This window comes from Rhinopithecus roxellana, chromosome 19 (assembly GCF_007565055.1).
Source record: "Rhinopithecus roxellana isolate Shanxi Qingling chromosome 19, ASM756505v1, whole genome shotgun sequence".
Taxonomy (NCBI): domain Eukaryota; kingdom Metazoa; phylum Chordata; class Mammalia; order Primates; family Cercopithecidae; genus Rhinopithecus; species Rhinopithecus roxellana.
The window spans coordinates 61,436,222-61,459,106 of record NC_044567.1 but is presented as its reverse complement, the minus strand read 5'-3'; the positions used below and the strand labels follow the sequence as shown (position 1 = coordinate 61,459,106).

The window sequence follows — 22,885 nt, the reverse complement described above, 5'->3', positions numbered from 1 at the left end:
GCAGGGGGTGGAACCAGGCAGGAGAAAGGAGGACACATTGGATCCTGGTCCATGGCTTCTGCTCTGTTGAGAAGCAGCACACACACTGCACGTTGAACTTTTTAGTTTTGGGAGAGAAAGAGACACCCAGTGTCCCTACTGAACATGTTCACCTAGACTGGAACTTGGTTTGGTGACAATCTTCAATGCTTCTTACTATCTGTGAACAAGGGAAGCAGCTCTTTGAAGCACTAACTATAATCAGTGCCAGGAAAGGTCTGAGGGAAGGCAGCTGTGGGGATAAGAAACAAGGAGAAAGGGGTGCAGGGGCAGGAAGTGGGTGGAGTCGCTGGGTCTATGGTGCAGGGTGGGGAAGCTCCCTGGAGTCGTTTGGCGCTGGCTTAGCATCTCCTGACATGATGGGCTTAGGATCACTTTCCCCTGGAAAAGGCAGGGAGGTAGGACCAGGGACTATTTCATGTCTCTCTTGGATGTGCCACAGTTTCCCAACCTTGCCATGCACAAACTTGGTCTATTGACTTTCCCCCACATCTTTGTCTCTGTCCCACAAATCTGTTCTTTTTCCATGCTTTCTTTCCATGATAGTTGCTGCAACCCAAGTCCTTTAATCTCTTATTCCTCTATCCTTTATCTCTCGTCAATCCTTATATAAATCTCTCCAATCTTCCCATTCCCTCACTTGCCCTGATGCCACCATAGTCCTCTATCCACTCAATACTACGGTGACTTCCCACTTTCTTCCCAATCCCTCTTGCCACCTTTTCTCTTTCTTCTACATAATGCAACAAGAGAGCAACTTGACATGGGTCTGCAGTAGTCATGTCACCTCTTGTTCCATGTTCTTCAAATGAAACACACTGTATTAGGCTGTTCTCACGCTGCTGATAAAGACATACCTGAGGCTGAGCGTGGTGGCTCACGCCTGCAATCCCAGTACTTTGGGAGGCTGAGGCAGGTGGACCACCTGAGATCAGGAGTTCGAGACCAGCCTGGCCAACATGGTGAAACCGTCTCTACTAAAAGTACAAAAATCAGCCAGACATGGTGGCAGGTGCCTGTAATTCCAGCTACTCAGGAGGCTGAGGCAGGAGAATTGCTTAAACCTGGGGGTTACAGTGAGCTGAGCTCATGCCACTACACTCCAGCCTGGGTGACAAGAACAAGACTCCGTCCCCACCCCACCAAAAAAAAGACATAACTGAGACTGAGTAATTTATAAAGGAAAGAGGTTTAATTGACTCACAGTTCTACATGACTGGGGAGGCCTCACAATCATGATGGAAGGCAAAGGAGGAGCAAAGAAGGAGGAAAGTCACGTCTTACATGGTGGCAGGCAAGAGAGAGAAAGCATGTACAGGGCAGAGGACCTCCCCTTTGTAAAACCATCAGATCTTGTGAGACTTATTAACTATCATGAGAACAACATAAGACCTGCCCCCATGACTTATTTATCTCCCGCCAGGTTCCTCCCATGACACGTGGTAACTATGAGACCTATAATTTGAGACTGGAGGGAGGACACAGCCAAACCATAGCACCCACTCTCCTTGCTTGGCCTACTTGATCTGAGGGGACCCAGCCACTGGTTGGTTCTTCCATTTCATCTTGTTGCCCTGTCCCCATGTGGTCTTTATGTTCTAGCCACAGTGTGCATCCCTCCCCAGGGCCTTAGCACCTGCTGTTCCTCCCCCGAATCCCTTCCCCCAGGTCTTCTTACCTCTGGTTCTTTCTTATCCTTTTGGTTTCACCTCTGATGTTGCCTCCTCTGAAAGGCCTCTGTGATCATCCTTCGCAGGGATCACCCCAATTGTCTTGATTATGGGTCCCTGTTTATTTCCTCCACAGTTTGCCAAATGATGTTAATGTGTTTCCTTTGGGTGGTTTCTATCCATCTCCCTTTACATCACAGTAGCATTTGGGCCAGCTTCGTTCACCACGAATGCCCCAGCGTCCAGCTACAGAGTATGGTGACATAATGGTTGGCATAAAAAAAAAAAAATACTTGCTGAGTGAGTAAATGAATAAGGATTGGATGTGGCTGCAGAGGCTGGCCCTGGGCAAGTGTGGCCCAACTATATTAGATATCTGTTGATGCATAACAAATTCCCCCATGACTTCATGGCCAAAAACAGCAAATGTTCATTATCTCACGGTTTTGAGAGTCATGAATCTGGGAGTTGCTTAGGTGGGTGGTGCTGGCTCAAGATCTGTCTTTCATTAAGTTCTAGTCAAGATGTTGGCCAGGGCTGCAGTCATCTGAAGACTGGACTGGGGCTGGAGGATCCGCTTCCAACATTGCACATTCATGTGGCTGGTGGTGGGAGGCCTCAGCTCCTTGCTCAAAAGAGCTGCTTGTGTGTCTTCTAGACACAGCCACCAATTTTCCCCAGAGAAAGTGATCCAAGAGAGAGCAAGGCACAGTACATTTGATGGCTTATCCTTAGTGAGGAGAGAGAGAGAGAGCCTCTCATATTGCTTTACATTGTTTTGTACTCAGTACCTGTTTTCAGAAAAAAACAAGGAAGTAAATCAAAGACAGGCAGCCCAGTGCCCAAAACCAGACCTTGGCCTGCCTGGCCTAAACCCGGTAGTTACAAATCAACTCATAACTTAGAAACTGATATTATTCATAGATTCCAGGCATTGTATAAAAGAACGTAGTGAAACTCCCAGCCCTGTTTTGTTTCTCTCTGACCACCGGTGCATGCAGCCCCTGTCACATGCCCCCTGCTTGCTCAGATCAATCACGATGCTATCATGTGAAATCTTTAGTGTTGTGAGCCCTTAAAAGGGACAGAAATTGTGCACTCTGGGAACTCAGATTTTAAGGCAGTAGCTTGCCGATGCTCCCAGCTGAATAAAGCCCTTCCTTCTACAACTCGGTGTCTGAGAGGTTTTGTCTGCAGCTCCTCCTGCTGCATTAGAAGTCATAGCCCATGGCCCGTATCTATGGATCACAGAAGCCCGCCCAATACCATATGGAAGGAGACTTGTCAAGGGTGTGGGTGTCTGATCTGGGTGGCTAGGTGGGCAAGGATAGTCATTTCCTCAAATTTTGCTGAGCTGTACATTTACGATTTGTATTATTTTGTTTGTATGTTATACTTCCATCAAAGAATTTAAAAACCAAAACCTGAAATTATACCTCTGAAAGTTTGCTTGACTTTCCTTTTTGGTGACAGTTTATTGATCTTTTTTCTACCTAAGGAAGAGTTTACATATATTAATCTCTCCTCCTTCCAGCTGCCTCACCAACAGCTCTGACAGAGTAAAGAATCTGACCAAAAGCATACAGTATAAGTGATGGTGTCAGCATTTCTCTGGCACTAATGCCCTAGAGTCTCTTCATTGGACCAGGATACTGAAGAGGACAGAGTGGCCCAGGGATGGCAAAAGGGAAAAGCAGAATCCTCAGACCCAGGAAACAGAATGAGAAGGGTGTGTTAGGCGGAGGGGGCCAAGGTGACCCAAACTGAGAAACTCCAGGGAGTCACTGTTTTCAAAGTCCTTCCACCCATCACTCTCTCTCCCTCCCCTCTCACTTCCCCAGTGCCTTTTGCTTTTCAGGAAACACTTCACAACTGAAAGCAGCCTCTGCTGGTCCCTGGCTGTGCTGACAGATTGAAATTTGCATCAGGGAACCAGTGCAAAGGCAATGGTGATTTGACAGTGCACATTTGGCTTTAGGTTTGAGTATGTGTGTATGTGACCCTGTGGGAATTTCTTTCTTTTCTTTTCTTCTTTCTTTTTCTTGAGATAGACTCTTGTTCTGTCTCCCAGGCTGCAGTGCAGTGGCTCGATCTTGGCTCACTGCAACCTCTGCCTCCCGGGTTCGAGCAATTCTTGTGCCTCAACTACATGCGCATGCCACCATGCCAGCTAATTTTTGTATTTTTTGGTAGAGACAAGGTTTTGCCACGTTGGCCAGGCTGGTCTCGAATTTCTGGCCTCAAGTGATCCACACTTTTCAGCCTCTCAAAGTGCTAGGATTACAGGTATGAGCCACTGTGCTCAGCTAATTTTTGTTTTTTTAGTAGAGATAGAGTTTCACAATGTTGGCCAGGCTGGTCTCAAACTTCTGGCCTCAAGTGATCTGCCTGCCTCAGCCTCCCGAAGTGCTGGGATTACAGGCGTGAGCCACCGTGCCCTGTGGGAATTTCTTTCTTCAACTCTCAAGCCTGCACGTGAGGACCTGACTCAGGAAGATCCGCATAGAAACTCAGGAAGACCGCCGGGCGCGGTGGCTCAAGCCTGTAATCCCAGCACTTTGGGAGGCCGAGATGGAGGGATCACGAGGTCAGGAGATCGAGACCATCCTGGCTAACACGGTGAAACCCCGTCTCTACTAAAAAATACAAAAAACTAGCCAGGCGAGGTGGCGGGCGCCTGTAGTCCCAGCTACTCGGGAGGCTGAGGCAGGAGAATGGCGTGAACCCGGGAGGCGCAGCTTGCAGTGAGCTGAGATTGCGCCACTGCACTCCAGCCTGGGTGACAGAGCGAGACTCCGTCTCAAAAAAAAAAAAAAAAGAAGAAGAAACTCAGGAAGACTCTGGCCAGGGAGGCCCTCCTCTCACCTGCAGAGTGACCTCCCCACAGACATTGCCTGGCGTTGATAAACTGTTTGGGTTTCAAGGCCTGCCATAGAGAAACTTAGAACACAACGCCTAAGAAGTCAACAAGCTGCACATTCAATATCATAGAGCCATCCACTGAGGAAATTGAGTCCCTTTCTTTTTTGCAAAGGAAAAAATAATTAAGCAAAGATAAAAGTTAAAGCCCAAAGTTACTGTCTTTCCTCGGGCTGGAATCAGAAGCATCTGCTTTATTCCTCTCTGGCTTTCAGGGCCTCCCTAAGGTCCAGAGATGCCTGGGCCACTTCTATTTGAGAGAGAGAGAGATATGAAAAAAACAAGGTTACAAAAATTGTGGTATATTTTAAATGAGAGAAGTTCACAGATCAATTTCTTGGTACACAAAAAGCAATAAAGTATCATTAATTGAGCTATAAAAAAGAAGATTGTGGCTGGATGCGGTGACTCACACCTATAATCCCAACAGTTTGGGAGGCTGAGGTGGGAAGATTGCTTGAGTCCAGCAGTTTGAGGTTGCAGGGAGCTATGATTGTGCCACTGAACTCCAGCGTGGGCAGCAAAGCAAGACACTGTCTGCTGTAGGGGGGAAAAAAAGGACACGTATAAATGTGTGGGTTCAGCACTTCTGCCAACCAGCCCAGCAGTTTGTGAAAGGAAAATAAATCTCCAGACCCCACAACCGCCAAGTCAAAGAGAAAAGCCAAGCTGGGAACTGTTTAGAACAAACCTGCCTCCCGTTCTATTGCTAAAAAAGATAGCTACTAAGATTTAAAAAAAAAAAAAAAAAGCTATATACCTGTCATGCGTGTCCATGTGAAGAGACCACCAAACAGGCTTTGTGTGAGCAATAAAGCTTTTTAATCACCTGGGTGCAGGAGGGCTGAGTCCGAAAAGAGAGTCAGCGAAGGGAGATAAGTGTGGGGCTGTTTTATAGGATTTGGGTAGGTAAAGGGAAATTACAGTAAAAGGGGGGTTGTTCTCTGGCGGGCAGGAGTGGGGGTCACAAGGTGCTCAGTGCGGGAGCTTTTTGAGCCAGGAAAAGGACTTTCACAAGGTAAGGTCATCACTTAAGGCAAGGACCGGCCATTTTCACTCCTTTTGCGGTGGAATGTCATCAGTTAAGAGGGGCAGGGCATTTGCACTTCTTTTGTGGTGGAATGTCATCAGTTAAGAGGGGCAGGGCATTTGCACTTCTTTTGTGGTGGAATGTCATCAGTTAAGAGGGGCAGGGCATTTGCACTTCTTTTGTGGTGGAATGTCATCAGTTAAGAGGGGCAGGGCATTTTCACTCCTTTTGCGGTGGAATGTCATCAGTTAAGAGGGGCAGGGCATTTTCACTTCTTTTGTGATTCTTCAGTTACTTCAGGCCATCTGGGCCTGTACGTGCAAGTCACAGGGGATGCGTGCAAGTCACAGGGGATGCGATGGCTTGGCTTGGGCTCAGAGGCCTGACAGTACCGCTCTAACAGTTTGTTTGCAAGGAAATTCCTTGCAGACAAAGGACAGATGTAATTCAATGTCACCCCTTTACTCTCTGAGATAAATGTATGTCTGATTGCTTCCTTTGGAAAGGCTAATCAGAAACTCAAAAAAATGCAACTGTTTGTCTCTTATCTACGTATGAGCTGGAAGCCCCCTCCCACTTTGAGTTGTTTTGCCTTTCTAGACTGAACCAATGTACATCTTACATATTATGTTGGTGCAAAAGGAATTGCGGTTTTTGCCATTAAAAGTAATGTTGCCCAGGCTGGAGTGCATTAAAAGTAATGGCAAAACTGCAATTATTTTTGCATCAACCTAATATACTGATTGATGCCTTATGTCTCCCTAAAATGTATAAAGCCAAGCTGTGCCCTGACCACCTTGGGCACATGTTGTGAGGCCCTCCTGAGGCTGTGTCATGGATGTGCCCTTAACCTTGGCAAAATAAACTTCCAAAATTAATTGAGACTTGTCTCAGATACTCTTGGGTTTACAGGTTGTATAATTTAATGTAGGTCTGGCACTGGTTATAGTTAGTGCTTCAAAGACTGCTTACCTTGTTCACAAATAAGAAGCATTGAAGATTGTCACCAAATCAAGTTCCAGCCTAGGTGAACATGTTCAGTAGGGACCCTGGGTGTCACTTCCTCTCCCAGGAGTGAGAAGTTCAACATGCAGTGTGTGTGCTGCTTCTCAGTACAGCGGAAGCCATGGGCCGGAATCAGCTGTGTCCTCCTCTTTCGCGCCTGGTTCCACCCCCTGCCCTGGGCACTTTAGGGATGAAACTTGCTCTGGTCAGAACTGCCCATTGGACTTCAGACCCAGGTTGCACCTTGGCCCCTGGTCCCCGGCTCTTTGAGTCTGGGGGTGCCTGCACCGGCCCGGGGAGCTTCTCTCCTGAGCTTTCTGCAATCTCCCATCTCCAGCCTCAGACTTGAGACAGAGCTGGACAAGGAAGCAGAGAGGGGAAGAAAGCAGAAGTGGGGCTCAGACCCTGAGAGAGGGGACTCCACCTTGTCCTACCAGAGCATGGTGCAGCGACAAGTGACATCTGAGAAATGACCACCAGGGATCGGGCTGCTTGATTACTGGCAGCTCTGTTCCCCCTGAATGACTCAGATGGGTGGGTAGACTCTGGACATGGAAGTAGAGACACGGAGAGAGGGTGGGAGGACAGAGGAGCACCCAGGAGCTGTCAGTAGCTGCCTCACCAGCTGAGCGCCAGGCTCCAGGGCACAGCGCAGGTGAGTCATGCCCTGCTGCATCCTCGACAGAGGAGGCGCTGGGTGAGAGATGCCTGTGATTGTCATTGCCACAGTTATCCAGTCCGACACAGTTATCCAGTCCGACACAGTTATCGTCCGACACAGTTATCGTCCGACACAGTTATCCAGTCCGAAATGTCATCTTGATGCATCACACATACAATCATAGATGCATGCACACACACACATGCACGCACACACACACATGCACGCACACACACACATGCATGCACACGCACGCATGCACACACACATGCACGCACACACACATGCATGCACACACATGCATGCACACACACATGCATGCACACACACACATGCATGTGCGCGCGCACACATGCATGCACACACACATGCATGCACGCACACACGTGCATGCACACACATGCACGCACACACATGCATGCACACACATGCATGCACACACACACATGCATGCACACACACATGCACGCACACACACGGTGTCTTCCCAGTCCATGCCCTTCCTGTCTCCATGGAAACCCCCCTCCCCATTCCCACCTCGGCAGGGAGGGAGCTACTCACCCCTCAGTTCAGATTCCTGGATGGACAAGCGCTGTCTGCCTGCCACTGTTTCCTCTACAACCTGAGGGTCCAAGAGGCCCCGACCCCAGAGCATCCCCGACCCAGGCCCATCGGAGGAGAAGCTGGGACTTGGGCTTGTGTTTTCCAGGCTGTTTTGCTGTGGGCGGCCCCAGCACCTTGACAGACACCGCGGTGGGGATCCCCGAATGTGCAGTGTCGGTATGAGGAGGAATACAGGACTTTCAACAAACACTGGTGCGGACAACCACTTTTTCTACTATGTAACAAGACTGTAAAGGCCAGAGAGTCAGAGGAAGTGAGGGACCATCCTGCAAACCTCAGCTTCACAGTGACCCTGGAGAGCCTCACAGAGAAGGATGCAGCTGGATACTGGTGTCGGGTCAATAGACTATTGCTCCAAGAATTTCAAGATCTCGTCTCCCAAGACCTCGTTTTCCAAGACCTCATCTTCCAGGTGGAGGTGTCGGTGTTCCCAGGTGAGCCCCCCTTCACTCAGCACCAGGCCTGTCTGAGTCTAGGGCTGGTTATTCTGTCCCTGAAGAGAGAAATGGGAAGAAGTATGTGAGGTTGCAGGTCAGTGACTTAGGACATAGTGTGTGTGCGTGCATGGGTTTACTGTGTGTGTGTGCATGCACAGGTGTGTGTGTGTGCATGCACAGGTATGAGGTGTGTTTGCGGTGCGTGTGTGTGCATGCGCAGGTGTGGTGTGTGTGTGTGCATGCACAGATGTGTGGTGTGTTTGTGTGTGTGCACCCGTGTGTGTGTGTGTGTGTGCTGACATGCACAAAAGCACATGTGCATCTGTTGTTCGAGACTCCTCTGTGTGCCCCACCCTGAAAGCGTCTGGCCTTGTGGGTCCACCGGCCTGGCTGACATTTGGGGTTGAGTGGACTCGGGTCCCATCATTCAGGGAGGACCCCACTGACTGCCTGTCCTTAATCCCATCCTCACTCCAGAACTGCCATTCCCAGGGCCCCGGCTCCGCAGTCACTCTGGGTCACGCTTCACAGAGTTAATGTCACCCCTCCCCCCTTGGCTGGGGTGGGGTCTGCAGACAGGTCTTCTTTCCAGAGACTCTCATGTTCCCCTAGAGAGCAGGTTGACTCTCACATCTGAAAGTGCTCACCTGGCTATGAAGTACGTGGGGATAAGGCTAGGAGGGGTCCAGGGCCCTGGTCCAGCCTGGATGTGGCCGTGGAACATGTTGGACTCAGGGCATCTGTCCAGCATGTCCTGAGTGACTGTGTCTGTGGAAATCAGAGCTGAACAGGTGAGGATGAGTGGGAGACTCAAGCGAGGTCACCAAGACTGACCTGTGATGCCCTTGCAGCCCTGACCCCAGCCTCCAGTCCCAGAGCTCCACGGGCACCTCGGGTTCTCCCGTTACTTCCCAGAGTGCACCTGGCCCAGCTCAACCAGACAGGACAGCCCTGATCCCAGCCCACACCCTGGGTAAGGTTCATGCCCCCAGGACTGCAACGTGAGCAGCCTTTCCTGTAGGCTGGGGAGAGATGGGACGGTTGTGTCTCCCTTCTAGTCCCTTCTGGTCCCTTCTTTGCTCACGCCTCCCACACCTAATGTGAAGGTCCTACTAAGTGCCAGCACTCCTGTCGGGATAGGGTCACAGCAGGGAACCACCCAGCCACTGTCCTGCTCCGGTGGAAGTTGAGTTCTGCCAGGTGGATTCACACAGTGAACAGATCAGCACAGAGGCAGACAGACAAATAGAGCAAAGTCTGATGACTGCTGGGAAGAGGTATTTGTGCCTTGGGTTTGGGTAGCATGTGGGTGGGTGTTGGAGTCTCTATTTCATTGACAATGATCAGAAGAGGGTTTGTGGATTAGAGGACATGAGCGTGGAGACCTGCAGGGTTTGGGAGCAGGGCACTCTGGGGACTGGAGGAAGAGGGGTCCAGGAGGAGGGAGGAACGAGGCAAATGTCCTACAAGGGAGTCTTGGGATCCGGCCAGGCCAGGGCAGGGGGCAGGAGCTCTGGGGTCCAGTGACCCCGGCCCTCTGCCTTGCCTCCCTTGCAGCCCTGGGCCGGAGTCTTACCCTGTTTGATGAGCCCAATCCTCTGAGGAGCTGAGAGCTGAGCTGACAACAACCATAAATTTTACAGGCTGATGTTTGCAACCAGAGGGCAGGTGCCAGTTACTTGTGAATAACATGAATAGTCCTGACCTTCTTGGGAAACGATGGCCATATGTGTGTGTGTCAGGGATCACGCTGCTGATTCTGGGGAGAACAGAAGGGGTGGGCATGAGCAGAAGGGGAGACCAGGTCAGCCCATGGTGGAGCCAGGATACTTCAAAGCCAGGCCCAGGCCAGACCTGAACACTGGGCTAACTGGAAGCCCTGGGATTGCACTGGGCTGACGACAGTCCCATGATGTGAGTCTGGGGGCATCAGCACCAACGACCCCAGTGCACACTGTGTCCCTGAGAGTGTAAATGGAGGGAGGACAGGGCAGGTCGAGGGTTCAGGGACCCCTTCATGGTGCCAGGTACACCCAGACTCCCCTGTCACTCTGCACTCAGCCTTATGGCTGTGTGCACATACTGGTGCTATTGACTCTGATAGGAAGAAAGGAATGGAAATCTGTAGGAGGATTGGGAGAGTCAAGGAATATGCTTAAAGCATGAGAAGGTGTAGAAGGAGTGATGCCCTCCGGGACAGACAGGAGGCAAACCCTGCACCTGATCTGCCTTCTTGCCCTTTCCAGGGTAGACACCCTAAGTCCATCATGTCAGGAGAACCAGCCATGATGAGTGTGGACAGACCTGGGTCTCCGCCTCCTGGGAAGGCCTGTCCCCCAATGTCTGCTCCCCAGGGAGGCCCCTGGCCATCACAGTAGACCCAGGATAGACACCAGCAGCCGCTGCTCATGACAAGCTGTCCTCTCAGTCACCAAACCGCCCTCTGTGCGCCCTGGGGTGTGTGCTGGCTCAGTCGCAGCCTCATATTGACCACAAAGTCCCACTTCAGCATCTTCACCCGTCTGAACTCTCTGTCTCTCTATTCTCAGTTCTCTGCCCTGATTCTCACTGGGGCGTGGATTTCGGCAAGAAGACAAGATGGAAAAGGAGAGTCTCGGTTGGGTGATGCCGCTCTGTGTCTAGGTCTGGGGGCAGGGGCACAAGAAGAAAACTCCCCAGGCCTATGGGATTTTAACCTGCTTGGGGACTCAGCACCAAAAAGGGACATGCAGATGGTGTCTGGGTTCATTGTGCTGACTTCTGAGGCCAGAAGAAGAGCTGGGTGTCTTAGGGGCAGAGCTCTCGGTGGGGACCTAGATGAAGATTAAGGGACACAGCCTCTCTCTGGTCACCTCCAAGGCTAAAGAAGATGGCAGATTTAGCTTCCAACCACAAGATTGTCCATCCTGATCAGGAAGTGACATGTCACGGAGGTGTGGTAGGAAATGGCCCGGCTTGGCTCTGCCTTCTGCTGTGTGAGTAACCCACTGAAGCCAGAAGCTGTGGGCTGTGGGGAAGTGGCTGCATTCCCACCCAAGGGACCCTGAACTTTGCCAGACTTCGGGGTTGAGAGGAGCCACTAGCATCATCCCAGAGCTGTCAGCACCGGCCTCAGCCCAGGCGGCTCTCTCCCTGAGCTTCCTGCACCCTGACCCTCTCCAGCCTCAGACCTGAAACAGGGCTGGACAAGGAAGCAGAGAGCAGAAGAAAAGCAGAAGCAAAGCTCAGATCTGCTGGGAGGAGGCTCCATTTTGTCTCCTCCTGGGGTCTTACACAGTGGCAGGTGACATCCGTGTTACAGGAATGACTGCCAGGGCCTGGGCCTCGTGGCGGCCTTCAGCTCTGCTCCTCCTGCTTGTCCCAGGTGAGTGGGCCGGCCCTGGACTTGGGGAGCTCTGTCCTGAGTGGGAGAGGGCAGGGCAGGGTGCAGGCAGTGGAGTAGCGGTCACAGAGGGGAGCAAGGGCGGAGAGAGGAGAGGAGGGCAGAGGAGCACCCAAGAGTGTTCAGCAGCTGCCTCCCCAGTGGACAGCAGGCCGCAGGGCACAGCGCAGGGGAGGCCTGTTTCTCTGTGCCTGAGACAGGAATCCCTGGTGGGAGGTGATGCTGTGACTGTCATTGCCAAAGTTATCAAATCACAAATTTTATTCGGGACGATCACACACGCAGTCGCACTCACACACACAGTCACACACACACACAGTCACACACACATACAGTCACACACACATGCAGTCACACTCACACAGCCACACTCACATGCACACACAGCCACACACACATGCACACACAGCCACACTCACATGCACATACAGTCACACACACACACAGCCACACTCACATGCACACACAGTCACACTCACATGCACACACAGTCACACACACATACAGCCACACTCACATGCACACACAGTCACACACACACACAGCCACACTCACATGCACATACAGTCACACACACACAGAGTCACACTCACATGCACACACAGTCACACTCACATGCACACACAGGCCTGCACACATCCAGTGTTTCCCTAGCCTGGCCTTTCCAGTCTCCATGGAAACTTCCCACACCCTTCCCACCTCTGCACAGAGGGAGCCTCTGACCCTCAGTCGCTGCTCCTGGGTGGACAAAGCCTACCTGCCTGCCATTGGCTTCTCCACACTCCCAAGGTCCATGAGGGTCTGACACTGGGGCACCCCAGACCAGGCCCCTCTGGTAAGGAGATGGGACTCTCTGGCTTGTATTTTTCAGGCTGTTTTGCTCTGAGAGGCCCCGGCACCGTGGATGGCCACGTGGAGGGATCCCTGAGCGTGCAGTGTCACTATGAGGAGGAACACAAGACTCTCAACAAATACTGGTGCAGACCACCACGGGTTCTCCGATGTGACAAGATTGTGGAGACCAAAGGGCCAGCAGGAAAAATGAACGGCCGAGTGTCCATCAGGGACTGTCCTGCAAATCTCAGCTTCACAGTGACCTTGGAGAACCTCACAGAGGAGGACGCAGGCACATACTGGTGTGGGGTGGATACACCGTGGCTCCAAGACTTTCATGATCCCGTAGTCCAGGTTGAGGTGTCCGTGTTCCCAGGTGAGCCCCTCCTTCCCTCAGCGCCTAAACAGGCTCAGGTTGGAATTGTTGGGGCAGGAATCAGGTCAAAGACGTGAAGCCGACTGTGTGTGTGTGTAAGAGAGAGAGAGAGGTGGGGGCCAGGGGAACATAGTCAGGGCGTCTCTCCTGGAGCAGCCGGCATGTCTGCCCAGTATTGAAGAAGGGGAGGGTCCGGTGACAGGGGGGCTGAGAGAGCGTTGCCTGTGAAGGAGCCAGGAGCGCACCTGTGGCTCAGCCCCACGGAAGTGCAGCTGCGTGGGGGAAGGGTGGGGCTGCACAGAGAGGCTGGGGGGCCAGACGGGAAGCTGCTGCCCTCAGGGGGAGCCTTAGCACAAGACAGGTCAGATTTGCAGTGTAGACAGACTGCTCTGCAGCAGGGAGGCTTGCAGGAGACCTGGACCCTCATCAGCAGGATGGAAAATCAGGACCATTGGGAGTGGCACCTGCGTCCTGTTCAGAAATGCCCAGTTGGCCCAGGAGGGTCATAGTCCAGGTTGAGGTGTTTGTGTTCCCAGGTGAGCACCTCCTTTTCTTAGCACCAGGCCTGCCTGAGTCTAGGGCTGGTCATTCTGTCCCTGAGGAAAGAAGTGGAACAGGAGTGTGTGAGCCTGGGTGTCAGTGACTCGGGACACTGTGTGCTGCTGTGTGTGGATGAGTGAGAGTGTGTCTTTGTGTGTGGGCACCTGCATAGGAGTGTGGTGTGGTTTGTGTGTGTGTGTACACCTGCATGTGTGTGTTGGGAGGGTAGGCACCCACAAAATCACCCTGGCCCTGTGGCTGGAGACCTCCCCGCTGTGTGCCCTCCCTCACAGCCTCAGGCCTGAAACTTTCCTGGGTGGGGTCTGCGAGGCCAGCCCTGACTCTGGGGTCCTTGCTATCTCCCTGTATTGACAAGGGCCGGGTCCACACTGAAGGGCGCCCGCTGTCCCACCTGGGTCTGACTTGCTCTTCCCCATGCGGAATGGGACCCCCCGATCACCGGCTCCCCTCACACAAGGCTTTCCCTGCCCTGGGGACTGCATGGACGCCGCCCTGTCTGGAGGGTCCCGAGGCTACAGCCTTCACAGCCGTGTTCTGGGAGCTCCTGCAGCAGCCACTGGAGGACACAGGAAGGAGCCCCAGAGCCCTGGGTGGGGTTCCCATGCTCCTGGGAACCGCATCCTGCCCCGCAGGCTGACCTGTGTGTCCCCCTTATTCTCTGGCACCTTTTACCACAGGAGGGAACCCAGGGAAACCCCAGAAATTGCCCCCTCAGGCAGAGGGACCTGCGGATGGAAATGAGCTCTGAGGCTGGCATGGACCTGAGGGCCCCTCCCCGTGCCGCAGACCATTCTTCCCTCAAAGTCCCGCTCCTGTCTCATGAGACACAAACCCAGTGGCCTCAGTGTGGTTGCTTTTCCATCGTTTTCTTCTGACAATGTCCCAGAAGCGTCTTCTGAGACATCAATGTCTGAGTGTCTTCTTGTTCTCCATTTCCCGGGGGGGACGTGTCCCTCCTGCACCCTTTGTGCCTTCCCATCTAGGAGTGAGGAACTAAGAGCTACCTGAGGGCACCAGGGGCAGGAAGAAAGGGCCCTTATCCAGCTGTCTTCACCGCGGGCCACCGCCCAGGCTCCACCAGGTGTCCCCTCTCCAGATCTTTCTTCCTGGGCGTTCCCTCCCCCTAAGAGGATGGTCCAATGGCCTTGTGGGACCATGGCGTGGCTGCCATTTGGGGCTGAGTGGACTCAGGTCCCATCATTCAGGGAGGACCCTGCTGACTTCCTGTCCTCACTTCCAGCCTCTCTCCCACCACTGCTGTGCCGCAGTCACTCTGGGTCACCCTTTGCAGAATAAACATCACCCCATTCCCCCAGGTCACCCTGTCCTTTCCTGGCTGGGGTGGAACCTGGAGCCCCGTGCCTTTGCCACAGACTCTTCCTTCCTGCTGGTGAGCAGGGCAGCTCTCACATCTGAAATGGCGTACTGGCTCTGCAGCACCTAGGGATGGGACAAGGAGAGGCCCAGGACCCTGGTCAGGCCTGGGTGTGGCCGTGGGGTATGTTGGATGCAGGGCATCTGTCCAGCACATCATTGGTGACCTTGTCTGTGAAAATCGGAGCGAGAACAGGTGAGAGTAAGTGGGAGACCCATGTGATGTCATCAAGGCTGACCCGTGTTTCACCCACAGCCTCCAGCCCCCAGAGCTCCATGGGCACCTCAGGTCCTCCCACGAAGCTGCCAGTGCACACCTGGCCCAGCGTGACCAGAAAGGATGGCCCCGAACCCAGTCCACACCCTGGGTAAGATGCCTGTGCATAGGACTGGGCCACGCGGGCAGCCTCTCCACTGCGTGTGATGTTTAGGGGACTTGGGTCTCCCTTCGCCCAGTCCCTTCTTTGTTCACACCTCCCACACCTAATGTGAAGGTTCTATTAAGTGTCGGGCTCTTCTTTTGGGATTGAGTCACAGCAGGGAACCACACAGCCACTGTCCTGCCCTCGTGGAAGTTGAGTTCTACTGCGTGAATTCACGCATTGACCAAGTCATCACAGAGGCTGATGTACAAATACAGCAAAGGGTGATGAATGCTGGGATGAGATGTTTGTCTCTTGGGTTTGGGGAGAGCATGTGTAGGTGTTGGAGTTGCTATTTCATGGACAATGGTCAGAAGAGGGTTTGAGGATTTGAGGACGTGAGCATGGAGACCTGAAGGGTTGGGGGCTGGGCACTCTGGGGTCTGGAGGAAGAGGGGTCCAGGCAGAGGGAGGAGCGAGGCAAATGTCCTGCGAGGAGCCTCGGGACCTGGCCAGGCTAGGGCAGGGGACAGATGCTCTGGGGTCCAGTGGTCCCGGTCCCCTCCTCTGCCTCCCTCGCAGCCCTGGCCAGAGTTTCATCCTGTTTGATAAGCCCAGTCCTCTGAGGAGCTGAGAGCTGAGCTGTCCATTCATTCATTCCTTCAGCAAGTACTGAAGTTGTAGGGCAGATTATTGGAGACTCAGGATAGGCACCAGGTACTCACTGTGAATGAAACAAATGGTCCCTGCCCTCCTGGAAACGCTGTGTACAGGAGAGTTGACACCAAACAATAACCGTTTGTGATTTCCGGGACCCCAGCTGGGTAACCCTCCATGGGGAACACAGGTGTAGACAGCTGCGTCCTGGACACAGACCCTCCCTGGATCCCTGGCGTGACCTCACGTCCTCTCACGGTCCTGCCCTTCCTGTGTCACAGTCCTCAGGTCAAGGGCAAATCTGAGGCTGAGGGTTAGGGGCCGTGATGCTGAGATGGGATGGACTGTCCAGTGGGGTTGCTTATGTGGTTGGCTGTGGTCACAGGATTGGGACACAAGGGTCAGGGGATGGTGGAGGACACCTGGGCCTCCCCTGGGGAGGTGACTCACTGCCCATCACCGTCTCCCCACAGCTCCCTGTTCAGCAATGTCCGCTTCCTGCTCCTGGTCTTCCTGGAACTGCCCCTGCTCCTGAGCATGCTGGGTGCCGTCCTCTGGGTGAACAGACCTCAGAGAAGCTCTAGAAGCAGGCAGAGTTGGCCCGAGAGTGAGAACCAGTAGCATCTGCTGTCCATCAAGACCCTGCGCTGCAACAGAGCCCCGCTGTGGGACTGGAATGGCCTCCTGACCACTCCCTCCCGGGCTGCTCTCCCCACATCTCCCAGAACCCTCTGTGAGCTTCCTTCAGCCTTTTCCCTGTATCAGACCATGATACACCAGGCAAGGAACTCTGTTTATATTGAGCCCATATTCCAGGTGGGGGATAGAAATGATAAACACATGCAAAAATACATGAATAAGTTCCAGAGGTAAATGTAAAGCACAGAGGTGAGAAGAGCCACGGAGTAAAATAAGAGAAGTGGGGTGACTGCTTTGCAGGAGTGGAGGGGTCCGTTATGAAGCCCCTCTAATAGGCGATGAGCAAGCAGGGATCAGGAGAAAGGAGGGGGTGAGCGCCAGAATCCCTGGAGGAGGAGCCCTGAGGCAGAGAGAGCACCAGGTGCACGTGTCCTGCCAGGGTAGACTTGGATCTGGAAAACACAAGAAGATCCCTCTCTGGATCCAATGGCTCCAGGGCCTGCAGATAGCATTCTCTGTCTCCTCCCCAGCCTGAGTCGGATATGGCACACCAGCATCAGACAATTAAGTATTCTGAAGGCAGGTAAGACTCAAGAGAGTCATGCATGCATTCATTCAACAGGCAATTTGTTGACTTGCCTTTGGCAGACCCTAGGATGATAGCAAGTTACAGCTGTGACCAAGACAAGATACTGCCCTGGTTCTCCGTGAGCTACCAGTCCAGATGAAACCCATGAACAGAACAGTGATAAACACAAGAGGGAAATGTGAAATGGGTCATGAGGACCCCTAAAAAGGGAGCCACCATAACCCAGGAAGGTCAAGGAACACATCGGCAAACCTGTCAGCTGGAGCCAGGCAGAGTGGGAGGTTGAGGGTCTGGACAAAGGCCCGAGTGGGGAGGGCGGCAGCACCAAGGTGAACCTGGAGCCAGGAGGTGGGAGCCACTTGCCGGGCACTGGGGGCTGCCAGGACCCATGTGCCGATGCCAGGTCAGGTGGGTGCCATCCTGTGACAGCAGGAGCCACTGGGAGTTGAGCAGCGCCTCCCCAGGGCCACGTGTGTGTGTCAGGGATCACGCTGCTGATTCTGGGGAGAATGGAATGAGCAGAAGGGGACACCAGGTCAGGTCCCCATGGCAGGCCTGGCTACTGCCAAGCTGAACCAAAGCCAGACCTGAACACTGGGCAGGTGGGAGGGCCTGGGATTGCACTGGGCTGACGACAGTCCCATGATGTGAGTCTGGGGGCATCAGCACCAATGACCCCCAGTGCACGCTGTGTCCCTGAGAGTGTAAATGGAGGGAGGACAGGGCAGGATGAGGGTTCAGGGACCCCTTCATGGTGCCAGGTACACCCAGACTCCCCTGTCACTCTCCACTCGGCTTCATGGCTGTGTGCACATACTGGTGTTATTGGGCATGATAGGAAGAAAGGAACAGAAATCTGCAGGAGGGTTGGGAGAGTCAAGGAATATGCTTAAGGCATAAGAATGTGGAGAAGGGGTGATGCCCTCCGGGACAAACAGAAGGCAAACCCTGCACCTGACTAGCCTCCTTGCCCTTTCCAGGGTAAAGACACCCTGAGCCCATCATGTCAGGAGAACCCGCCATGCTAAGTGTGGACAGACCTGGTCCCTGCCTCCTGGGAAGGCCCGTCCGCCATGTCTGCTCCCTGGGGAGGCATGTGGCCATCACAGTGGACCCAGGACAGACACTAGCAGCCGCTGCTCAACAACCACGAATTTTACAGACTGATGTTTGCAGCCACAGGGCAGGTGCCAGTTTATCTGTGAAGAGGACAAGACAGGGCTCCTGCCCTTGCGGGAAATGCCATCTGGAGAGGAGCAGGCATTCAACAGATATCCAGGTTACTGATTTCTGTACCTCCGAAGGGTGTGTTCCTGCACACGAAGGGCGTTGGTAGAGATTCTTGTGGATTCAGGTCCTACCAGGACCCTGGGTGTCCCCTCAGATTGCTGCCGTGGCCCTGCCCTGCCTCAGCCCACAGCCCCGAGTCTCAAGGCAATTCTTAGGGTGATAATTAAAGGGCCTTGGTCTTATGTGTCTGGCTGCTATGTCCAGGTTAGTTCTTGATTTTTATGGCCACAGTACTTTGGCACTGGGGATAGGGGCAAGGTGGAGGGCACCAGGGCCTCCCCTGCGGAGGTGACTCACTGCCTGTCACTGTGTCCCCACAAGTCCCTGCTCAGCAGCCTCCACATCCTGCTCCTGACCCTCCTGGAGCTGCTTCTGCTCCTAAACATGCTGGGGGCTGTCCTGGGGGTGAACGGGGCTCAGAGGAGCTCGGTGGGGAGCCAGAGTCAGTTGGATTGTGAGAAACAGTAACTCTGATGCCCATCAATACCCTGCCAAGCAACATACTCCCTCTTACGTATAGGAATGGCCTTCTGACCAACAAATCCATGTTTCTATCAGAAGATTTGGAAGCTTTTTCCTTCTGATGTATCAGACACACAAAAGAATACGTGCACTTTCAACCAAGAATACTCTTTAACCCGTGTGTGCCCACCATCCAGTTTAAGTCATAGAACATCATTCATTCTCATGAAGCCCCAAACTGCTTTCTGATCTTATGCAATTTCTTTTCTATCCTCCTCTCAGAAAACCACATCCTACATTTTATTTTATTATTATTTTTTATAGAGATGGGTCTTACTATGTTACCCAGACTGGATTTGAACTCCTGGGCTCCAGCAATGGTCCCGTCTCAGCCTCTGGAGAGCTGGGACTACAGGCATGCACCGCAGCGCCTGGTTCACTTTCCGATTTTTATGTTCATCATCATCTTGTTTTAAGGGCTTTGCCTTATACATGCATGTGGATTTCCAAAGAGTATATTGCTTAGCTTTGTTTATTTTTGAACTTTCTGTGAATAGTGTTAGGCATTTTTATTTCTAAGCAATCGGATTTTATCATTCAACCTTTCTTTTGAGCAACCTTGTCCTCTTCCTGATTTTAAAGGAAAGATTTTGCCATGGGTTGTAACGGGTTGCTTAGAGACACCTTTTAATTCCTAGTTTATCATGAAAAATCATGGATTTTAGATAGTGCTTTTTGTGCATCTAATGATTATGTGGGTTTTCTTCTTTATTCTATTAATGTGATTGATTATATTAATTTTTTTAGATGAAGCCTCATTCTGTCACCCAGGTTGGAGTGCAGAGAAGACCATCCGTTACCCATCTAGAAAGAGAAGCGAGATTAAAAGCATTCTTTTAGTCTCCTTCCTTTCAGTATGTGATCCAGGATAAAGAAAACAGTAGGCGGCGTTCCCCCAACTATTTTCTTTCCGTGGTTCCTGGATCCTGGCACCCATTTAAATGTGCTGGCTGTGACTGCAGGCGTGACCCTCCAAGCCATGGCACTAGAGAAACTAGACTTTTGGCTCTAGTTACACTTGCCCAAGCACCTTAGTCTTTTGTCTTTTATTTCTCTTTGACCTGTGTGACCTGTGTGTGTGTCCCCACCAAAAAAAAAAAAAAAAAAGAATTTTAAGAAAAACTACAAGCCAGGCGTGGTGACTCATACCCGTAATTCTAGCACTTTGGGAGGCCGAGGTGGGTGGATCACCTGAAATCAGGAGTTCGAGACCAGCCTGGCCAATATGGTGAAACTCTGTCTCTACTAAAAATATAAAAATTAGCTACACATGGTAGCGGGCGCCTGTAATTCCAGCAACTTGGGAGGATGAGGCAGGAGAATCGCTTGAACCCGGGAGGTGGAGGTTGCAGTGAGCTGAGATCGTACCACTGCACTCCAGCCTGGGTGACAAGAGCAAGACTCCATCTCAAAAAAAAAAAAAAAAAAGAAAAGAAAAAAGAAAAACTACATAATTGGGCAAGGTCTCTTTAAGGGAAGGGGCGTGCCAGATTGAACTTTATATCTTGCTATTATTATGGCCTGTGCTAAAGCATTTACCCGTAGAAAAATGGTTCTGGTTAACTTCTGGACTTAAAAATCCCCTTACTAATTAAGTACCATCTTAATCGGAAACAGAATAAGTGACTTAAAGGAATGTAGGAACCGAATGGCCATTTTCCTGCCAGTGGGACAATACTGAGACTAAAATTTGGCTATGGAAGACATCTTAATTCCTAAATGCTAAAGGCAGAACTTTCAGAAGAGGCCTAGCGCCTGATTTCTTTTCTGTCTTTTTTTTTTTTTTTTTTTTTTTTTTTTTTTTTAGATGGAGTGTCGCTCTTGTTGCCCAGGCTGGAGTGCAGTGGCATGATCTCGGCTCACTGCAAGCTCCGCCTCCCAGGTTCAAGCGATTCTCCTGCCTCAGCCTCCTGAGTAGCTGGGACTACAGGCGCCCGCCCAGCTAATTGTTTGTATTTTTAGTAGAGACGGATGGGGTTTCACTGTTTTAGCCAGGATGGTTTCGATCTCCTGACCTCATGATCTGCCCGCCTCGGCCTCCCAAAGTGCTGGGATTACAGGCCTGAGCCACTGCTCAGCCTGATTTCCGGCCCAGCCTGATTTCTAATCATGCAAAAAGAAGCTGCAGTTTGCCATGAAAAAAAAATATGCTTTATGTAGAGGATTTCTATTTCTACTAGGTGGCACTGTTGACTTAGAAATACTATGTGCTCACCAGAGACGTGGTAGGGAGAAAGGGGAGAACTCTGTTCCTAGAAGATTGCAACCGCATCTTCCTGATTTTGCCTGACAGGATTACTTTCCTAGGCCGTAAAAATCGCTACACATTTCACACAGAGAAAGTGAAAGAGACCGCAGATAGAGAAGGAAGGAGAGTTTTGTGACAAGATTGAGGATTCTTTGCCAACACCCAGGATGGGCCACCAGAGGCTGCGTCTAGTCCAGGGGCGTTTGATTCATGCCAGGGTGTGCTCTGCCCAGAAATTCTTAGTTGCCTTAGAATTTTTCCCAGCCTTGCACAATGGCGAGGTCTTCCTGTGAAAAGAAGCTGATTTGAAACATGGCCAACATTCCCAATGACCCAGGGGTATTGGGGGGGTCTCCGTGTTCTCACCAGCAAGCCTCACATTCGAGTCTTTAGTATGGCAGCCAAGGCTAAGTGTATGCACCCGGCTGACGGATGCCCATTGACTTATTTTATTTTATTTTATTTTATTTTAAAATAGAGGCTAAGAGTGCCTTGGAATGACAGAACAGATTTCAAGCTCACTCCCATACTTACCACTCCGATGAATGCTGGATTTCCGGCCAATGCACCAAAATGATATGGCTCTGATGACTGGAGGAACACCAGGTTCCTTGGTCTCCCGCTGGTTTTAATAAAACAACATGGACACATGTGGAGTGGTTTTAAGGAGTGGAGAATTTAATAGACAAGAAAGAAGGAAGGAAGAGGCTCTCCCCGTACAGAGACTGAAGGAGGCGGGCTCCAAGCTGAAACAGGGAACCTCGAGTGTGGTGGAAAACAACCAGTTATATGAGGAGGCTGGAGGAGGCGGTACCTGATTTGCATAGGGCCCAGGGGATTGGTTTGACCAGGTACGTCATTCAAGTAGCCCACGAAAAAACTAGCCCTCCTACCCTAGCCTTTTAATATGCAAATACAGGCGCTATGATGTTCTACACACATGGGGATTTGTAGGGGCGGCCATGTTGCCAGGCACATGTAGGGACAAGAAGAAGACTGAAGGAGTCTCCATGTTTGGGTGGACCCAGTTTCTGATGGCCTGTATTGGCATATCAAAGCTTGCCTGCCCAGCTCTAAGAGCTGGGGCTTTTCTGCTAGACAAGAAACATTTACGGAGCTACTTTAAAAGAAAAAAAAAATCTTCCCAAGGACCCCTTTTCCTCTCTATCTGCCTAAAATAATTTCTCAATAACTCCTGTAACAACAACAAACATTATGAGCCCAATTAATAGATGCAATAACTGAGGCATAGAGGTGTTGATTGCGTTGTCCACAGTCACGCAGCTTGTAGGCGGTGCTCGTGGGGTTAGAGCCAGGTCTGTCTGAGCCAACAGTCTGCGTGTTTATGCACTTGGCTATAACACCTGAACTAACGAATCTTCAGGTGTGCCCAGCATGGCCCATCTGACATCTGAGTTGGGTGTTCCTTGCTTCTGGGACCCTCACTGTGGTGTAGAACAGTTCTGAAATTGACTCCCAGAGTGTTATACCCCTTGGACCCAAGGCCTGCTAGGCCAGATGCCCCCCACCCCACCTCTTCTGTAGACATATCTCCCCCTCCCCTCCTGACCCTGCATAGTCCCCTCCCTCCTCTTTTTTACATAGTGACAGTGCTCAATCCCTGTGGCCCAGCCCTGCCTCTTTCACTGAATAATTAACAGCAGGA

The 22,885-nt window shown here is 51.8% G+C and overlaps 1 protein-coding gene across 3 annotated transcripts; it reads left to right on the top strand.

Annotated features, from left to right (window-relative positions):
- Positions 1-11,045: 11,045 nt before the first annotated feature.
- CD300C (CD300c molecule) lies at positions 11,046-22,739 on the top strand. 3 transcript variants are annotated; one of them, XR_004054980.1, is made up of 6 exons: positions 11,046-11,749; positions 12,639-12,977; positions 15,169-15,280; positions 16,405-17,153; positions 18,140-18,438; positions 21,698-22,739. XR_004054980.1 is itself a non-coding variant. In XM_010387670.2 (4 exons), exons 1-4 carry the CDS (start codon positions 11,689-11,691, stop codon positions 16,550-16,552), a joined length of 660 nt encoding a protein of 219 aa, XP_010385972.2. In that variant the 5' UTR covers positions 11,046-11,688; the 3' UTR covers positions 16,553-19,682. The 3 variants fall into 3 exon arrangements, 1 of the variants encoding a protein (XP_010385972.2); XR_004054981.1 differs by lacking the exon at positions 21,698-22,739 and adding an exon at positions 19,719-20,077 and having other exon boundaries at positions 16,405-18,438; XM_010387670.2 differs by lacking the exon at positions 21,698-22,739 and having other exon boundaries at positions 16,405-19,682.
- The last annotated feature ends 146 nt before the right edge of the window (positions 22,740-22,885 follow it).

Coding starts and splice junctions, on each gene's coding strand:
- CD300C (XM_010387670.2), top strand. CDS start 11,689: ATGACTGCCAGGGCCTGGGCCTCGTGGCGGCCTTCAGCTCTGCTCCTC. Junction 11,750..12,638: donor GCTCCTCCTGCTTGTCCCAG/GTGAGTGGGCCG, acceptor TGTATTTTTCAG/GCTGTTTTGCTCTGAGAGGC. Junction 15,281..16,404: donor GAACCCAGTCCACACCCTGG/GTAAGATGCCTG, acceptor GTCTCCCCACAG/CTCCCTGTTCAGCAATGTCC.